Below are 7,319 nucleotides of genomic sequence, written 5' to 3'. Positions count from 1 at the left end.
TGAGTACTTGAGTATTAGTGACACATGTTCTCCTGCAGGGCCGGCTGTGTATACTGTAACGTTACATCACATTGTGCCTTAACATTGAATTACAGTTTTACAAATAATCAAGGATTCCCAGCAGCAGCATGGCCTCAGACATGGAGACTACCAGAGATACAGGTAACCAATGCTGCCGTATGGTTCACATTAGACTGTGCTGCTGTATGTTATTATTATTTGAATATAATATAATATTATTTATAATATTTCAGCCTTTTACTTTATTAGACACACGTGTACATCTAATGCAGTCAAATACAACACCTTTTTCTTCCTACCATATAATGTAATGTCCACTGTATTTACATACAAGAGGGGGGTCAGAATATTAAGGACATCTCAATATTATGTAGTTAGTACAACCCCACCACTAACTACAGCCTCAGTAATATACAGGTACTTGAATCAACACCTCTCTGACAGTGTGAACAAAATCTCCACGTGTTGTTACGGTAGAATTTATGTTATGTTAATATACTGTTGTATACGGTTGCTTTAGATTGTAGGGCTGTACATTTTAAAGAACAGTGGCCACTAAGTGTATTTTACACACATCACTGTCACTAATAATTAATATGTCTCGAAGTGGCTCCAAAAACAAATCTAGAAGGAGAATAGCAGATGTTCCTTAGATGATTTATGATAATAGTTCTCCAAAGAAAACACTACAACTAGATTGGTGAAAATGACTTGACTGTGTGGTTATCTCTGTTGTGAGAAACCAAGATGAAAATGTACATGTGCTCATTATTAATTTATGTAATGTAACCATCTTTGTGTAACTGTGTCCAGGGGCTACTGCTCGCGCAGACTGCGTCGCCTGCGCAAGACTCTTGGCTTCAAGATGGGCAACCGACACAAGTACATTGGGAAGAAGATAACTGTTGAAATTGTTTCTGACAGCAGGTGAGGAATCGATTGTCCAAGCTGGATATTCATGTTCGTAGCGTCATATACAGTAAACACTGGATTGACGTACAAACTCTGTGTTTGAAGCGGGATAATAAACAGAAATCAGATGTTAAGATTTCTTTCTTCCTCCCAAAATGTAGTGGTGTGTTGTTATCGACATAAGACAGGAGTCTGCACGGGGTTTGGTACAAATCACTGGTAAACCAAAGAATCGCCCCAAACATTACAGTGAATATATTTGTTATAGTTGTTGTTGGAGATTATTATTTCTTTTTCTGATGGTCTACTCTTTAACTGATGGTTCATAATGTGTTTATTGATCACACATCTGGAAGACACCGTAAGAGCTACAGATAGAAACAAAAGTGAAATATTAACCTCCTTTTATATTCTGATGACAGACTTATTGTACTATAGCCTTACGATATTTAATCAAACTAAAATCATGTCATTTTAACCTGATAGAAAATCAATCACAATTTATAGTCATGAAATATCACATTTTAGCAACTTTTTAGCTTAGTGACAATCTCTGATTTAGTGCTATTAGTAACTATATTGATTGCAATAACTGCTCCTTAAGACCGACAGAGTTGCCTCAAATGAGCTAATATGGCAGTCTTGCTAGCCTAAACATACTAGCTTAAAACTCCACAAAACTACAAAAAGGCGCCACAATTTGACTTTAACATTAAACACCACATAAAACAAAATCATAAAAAACCCTGTGCCCTCATCAGCAGGGGGATAGATAAACAAAATAGCGGTAAAAATTGTGTAAAATATGCTAAACAACTGATGCAGCGAGCTCTCTTTCTTCAGGTATCTGTTGCTGGTTTTGATGGAGGCAGAGCGTGCGTGGAGTTACGCCATGCAGCTGAAGCAGGAGGCCAATACAGAGCCACGTAAGCGCTTCCACCTGATGGCACGACTGCGCAAGGCTGCCAAGCACAGCGAGAAGCTGGAGAAGCTCTGCGAGAGCCCCCGCGTCGACGCTAAGACCAAACTTGAGGCGCAGGTACACAGAACGGAGTCACCTTTAACCTGATTTTAGAGACGCTGTGCAGACGTATAGAATAAGGGGTATACATGAGTCAAAGGCCTAAACGTGTACTCAACCAACTCTGTACCACTTTTTACTCTGTATGTAGCAAATTTGCACATTGTTGATGCATAGAATTTATAATTTAAAGTGTTCTTACAGCAGCCACACATAATACTACTGTACTCTATTTCAGGCCTACACTGCATACCTGACTGGGATGGTGGAGTTTGAGCTGCAGGAGTGGAAGCGTGCCATGGAGGCCTTCAACAAGTGCAAGTGAGTTTGAACATCACTACAGTTTCCTGATACGTTGGCACAGTACAGTAATTGGATGTTTGGTTATCATGAATGCAATTTTATGACTTGGTAAATATAAAACAACGCCATTTTTGTTTAATCAGGACCATCTATGAGAAGCTGGCCAGTGCGTTCACTGAGGAGCTGGCAGTTCTGTATCGCCAGCGTGTGGATGAGATTTCACCCAACATCCGCTACTGTGCTTACAACATTGGTGAGTAACACATACACATGGGGGAAGGGGGGTTGTTCACAAACTGCACATTTCCATTGCAAGTGAACACACTTGTAACTTCTTTTCCCGTCCGATTGCAGGTGACCAGAACGCCATCAATGACCTGATGCAGATGAGACTGACTGGTGGAGGAGGAGGCATGATGGCTGAGAAACTAGAGGTGAACATACAGCAGTTGGACATTGGATTATTGTGTCATCAGTCACTTTCATTTATCGGTGGTGATGGCTAATATCATATTATGGATGAAACACGCACACACCGGAAATTTGTCTTCAAAAAGTACGCAGAGCACATTTGTGTGCAAATATGAAGAGAATTTAAAGCATGATTGAATGAAATCGAAGGCGTCTTTGCTCTTGTGGATCAAGTTTGTATTTTTCTCTCCTCAGGCCCTGATCACTCAGGCAAGGACCAGGCAGGCAGCCACCATGAGTGAGGTGGAGTGGCGAGGGCGGACGGTGCCCGTCAAGATCGACAAGGCCCGCATTTTCCTGTTGGGTCTGGCAGACAATGAGGCTGCGATCGCTCAGGTCAGTAGTTGTTAGTTCCTCCTTTTTGTATGGGGGAAAAACAAACTGCGTGAGGCACGCTGGTAGCTATTTATTTGTGTGGACCAAACGCACCAGCAGACATTGACGACTTTGTCACTGTGCTCACATGTCCAATTAGAACGGGATGTTTGTAAACGTAGTACTATTTTAAAGTGGTTAAGACCCTGGTTCCTCATCATGACATGTGCTACCCCATGTCCATAACTACTCTCCCAGTGTGCATTCCCTTCTGCTCTATAGGTCAGTTACACTCAGCAAGAGTGACATGGCTTTAAATGATTTGAATTAAATGAAGTACTACATTTGAGCAGAGCAAGTGTTCATGCAGCTCCTTAAACTTGCAGTAGGTGGCGCACTCATCTTTACAGTGTCACGTATCTCCTCTTGACCACCACAGCTCCACCACTCCTCCTTTCTTTCGCACAAAGGTTCAACACACTCTGTAGACACACCTATCACACCCACAGCCACTCAGGTCTCTGGCATGCTGCCTCTATCATCGCACGACTGCATTCTGTGCATTTCAGCCCACACATGAATACAGGACTACACCCAGCAGGGCTCTGTGGACAGATTAGTATTATCTCTAAACGCCTTTCAGTTTCACATGGGTCCTTTTGGGACTCAACTGTAGTGTTAGAGTCCATTGTTAAGCTAATATTCGCTGTGACTGCCTATGTGGGAAGCAAGCGTGAATATATCGTGACGTCACCGATCGGTCTGTGGAGTAACGTTTTGAAGCCTCGAGTTCGCCCGAAGTGCAGGAAACAGTGGCGGCTTGCCTGGTCATACAAAATCTCGTATTACAGATAAACAGTACACTGATATATGTTTGTGAGAAATATTCAACACAGTAACAGAATCTAGCTTCATATCTGATCAGCGCTGCCAAGTTTGATAGTTTGATCTGAGTTTTATGCGCTGCGCTAGACAGACTCACTGAGAGTGACCTGTCGATGGTCATGGTAGCCACGCCCTAACGCATACGCAGCTTTATTGTCTATTTTACTCTAAATTGGACCATAATTTACTAAATAAACATCATAGTGTATTAAAGAAGATTTTAAACTAGCGACTAAGACCCTAAAGTCATCAGGAAACTGTTTTACTGAGCTCATAAATGAAGTGAGAAGTCGGCTCATTTCTCCATTAAAGTGAATGGGATCGCTGTTATTGCAGCCAATGGAGCGCCCCCTGCTGGCCTTTACATTGAATGCAGGTTTAAGACACTCGGCTTCACTTTTCAGACCCAGAAGCTCTGTCTGTTATATATACTGTCAATGGTGGGAAGCCACATTGAAGCTGACAGTGATCATCAGTAGTTTTTTCTTGATATTGTAAGGCCTACATAATAAAAATGACATCATCATCAACTATATTGGTGAGTGATGGAGTAAATATTACAAAATAACAAGCTTAGGTGCCACTTATCTTTTGATTACTCAATAGAGAGTAACAGTATGTCACACCTTGAGCTTCCCTGTGTGTTGCACCTGGTCCCCAACTCTTTGCCTCTGGGGACAGGAAGGAGCTCCATTAACGACAACGACTCTAATCGGTTTATCCATCCGGCCCTCCCTCTGAACAACAGAAAGAGGCTTGACAGGTTGAGCCAGTCTTGCTAGGCGTTGCCAGGGTGTTGGCATGAGTGAATGGACTAAATATCATCAGCGCTGTGGGTGTACGAGAGCAGCCTCATCACGGCGAGGAATTTTCTCGTAACATTCTTCCACTATGTCGCTTTGTAAGGGTTTTTGGCCTCTTCAAAGGTGAAGATGTGACAATAATATCATCCACAACAGTGTTTAAAGACTTAAACATGAGTTTTAAACAAAAATGATACTGTATCATACTGTTCAGTGACCTCGTGGTTAGCACTGTTGCCTCACAGCAAGAAGGTCCTGGGATCCAATCCTGGCTGGGACCGAGCCTTTGCGTGTGGAGTTTGCATGTGTTCCCAGTGTCGGTGGGGGACACCGGCAAACCCGGAGGAAACCACACAATCAAAATCATGCATGTCAGGATAGTTCTCTGTACAGTGGCTGCCCACTGCTCCTAACACGTAGGATGAGTCAAATACAGAGAACAACTCAACGTAATGTAGCAACATTCATTAGGCGTTAATCACTTACATTACTTAGATTCCCATTTACTGCACTCCAACATCTGTCTTTTAAATATGAACATGTGTGCTGTAGCTGCCTGTGTGTTTTAAGTAACCAGCACTATTGTGTGAGAGTGTCGATGAAAGAAAGATGAGGTGAGGAACAATCCTGTCATTCACTAAGAGTTGAGCCCTGAAACTCCAGAGTGTCTGATTGCTGATGAGTTGTGTGTGTGAAGGAATGCATCGGCAGCCTGCCCGGCCACATGCCTGCGTCTCTCCCCCAGTTAGCCACAGTTTCATACCTGCTTAAACTGTTGCTCTTTGTATCAAACTACTGCAACTTTTAAACTGTTAAAATATTTGTGTTGATTGGATTTTATTAGTGCAGGTGTAGTTATAATCAGGTGAAAAGTGACTGATTTCATTTTTAAGATATATATTTGGTGTATCCACTCAATATAAGGGACATGCGATAAAGCGATCACCCACTCCCCCAAAAAACAAGAGCATGAACGACCCCACTTACAGTTAGCATCTTGTTGTTATGTTCCTGTTGTGCAGGCATCCAACGAGGAGACCAAAGAGCATCTGTATGAGACCCTGCTGGCAGAGTGCAGAGACACCATCCAGGCTGTGAGAGAGGAACTCAAGAGTGAGGCGGTAAGACACACCAGAACGCCACAGAGTTTTTATTTATGGACTAGATGGTTGCCAATGGACCAAGGTCATTAGTTGGAGTTACAGGTTTCTAACAGTTACAACATGTGACCTTAAAACGAGAATGTAAAAAACTTTCTAAATATTGCTTTTCTTTGCAGAAGCAACGAGATAGGAGCTCTGATGCTGACAGTGGAAAGGTGTCCAACCTGCAGTTCCTGCACAGGTAAACTACAAACAGAGTTCAATCAAGACATTTACATGTGCTTGTCAAGGCCAGACAATCGTAGTCTGCAGCTGCAACTAACAATTATTTTCATCATTGATTTATCTGCCTATTGTTTTCTCAACTAATCGTTTGTCTGTAAAATCAGAGATAAAAGATCAAAGAATGCTTTGAAAAGTGGCCTTTCCAGATTCCTTGTTTTGTAAACTAGGGCTGCACAATTTAATTTAAATATTATCAAAAACACAATATGGCCAATCACAATATTTGTGTAAAGGTAAAATGTTTGACAAACAGCATTATAATGAAGTACTGTAGTGCTGCTGAAATGACCAGGCCAACAAAGCCTTCTCCAGATGTATTTGGTACAGACCCCAAAACTTTATCCATTATTTGAATATTTTGAAAATGGAAGTGAAAATTGAGTTTGTGATGCAAAAATGATAATTCCCAAAAAATAGAGAATACAAGTAATGTAGTCTTTGATACAGTAACATATCCAGTTTTGTTGCTTACGTTTATCTCTTCGATAAGTGAATAATAAATGTGCGGCTGGTCTCCTCCCAGTTACCTGACCTACATCAAGCTGTGTACGCTGGTGAAGAGGAATGAGAGCATGGCCCATACTCTGCAGGCTAAACTGAAGGAACCCGAAGCCGACGAGAACAAGAGAGGACCCCGTCCACAGGACCTCATCCGCCTCTATGACATCATCCTGCAGGTAAATGTCCGGATGTCGAACACATTGTGATCTTTTTAATAGGTCTCCTCCCTACTGAAGGTTTTCCTAGCACGTTTATGATATCAATTATTTAAATATATAGATTTCAACAGCCGCCTGTTAAATGGAAACATAAAAAGTGGTAAGGATTCTGTGTCAGAACAACCAGAAAGGAGACTGAACATTTATTTTAACATAGTGTAACATCACACAAGTCTCATTGTTCAAAACACGGAATAAATAACTTCCAACTTCACTGAAACAAATACTCACAAACCTATCAATACGATGGATGATATATAATGTCACCAGTTACTTACAAATGACTCCTCTTTACCGTTTGATGCCTATCCTGTCGCTGCCTGAAACCGCTGTATTTTCCCGCCAGAGTCCTAATAGTTCGGAGCAAGTAACTCACCCTGTCCTTGGAGCTCCCAGTCTGTACAGACGAATAGGACCGCTATCTAGCTAGTGGCAGCAGCTAGTACAGTTAGCACGCAACAGCGAGCCAGTAAGTGACTCC

The 7,319-nt window shown here is 41.9% G+C and overlaps 1 protein-coding gene across 1 annotated transcript in view; it reads left to right on the top strand.

The window, feature by feature from the left end:
• The window catches only part of srp68 (signal recognition particle 68), an 11,381-nt gene that overhangs the window by 537 nt on the left and 3,525 nt on the right, over window positions 1–7,319 (top strand). The window contains exons 2-11 of the mRNA XM_035660660.1: window positions 96–162; window positions 835–948; window positions 1,777–1,972; window positions 2,193–2,275; window positions 2,401–2,510; window positions 2,612–2,691; window positions 2,924–3,064; window positions 5,754–5,852; window positions 6,011–6,075; window positions 6,643–6,796. Coding sequence (XP_035516553.1) covers window positions 96–162; window positions 835–948; window positions 1,777–1,972; window positions 2,193–2,275; window positions 2,401–2,510; window positions 2,612–2,691; window positions 2,924–3,064; window positions 5,754–5,852; window positions 6,011–6,075; window positions 6,643–6,796 — 1,109 coding nt within the window. The remainder of the gene's footprint in view (window positions 1–95; window positions 163–834; window positions 949–1,776; window positions 1,973–2,192; window positions 2,276–2,400; window positions 2,511–2,611; window positions 2,692–2,923; window positions 3,065–5,753; window positions 5,853–6,010; window positions 6,076–6,642; window positions 6,797–7,319) is intronic.

Source organism: Morone saxatilis, unplaced genomic scaffold (assembly GCF_004916995.1).
Source record: "Morone saxatilis isolate NCDOM2014 unplaced genomic scaffold, NCSU_SB_2.0 Contig17, whole genome shotgun sequence".
Taxonomy (NCBI): domain Eukaryota; kingdom Metazoa; phylum Chordata; class Actinopteri; family Moronidae; genus Morone; species Morone saxatilis.
Note: the sequence above shows the minus strand (reverse complement) of the source record. Positions and strands in the feature narration are given on the sequence as shown.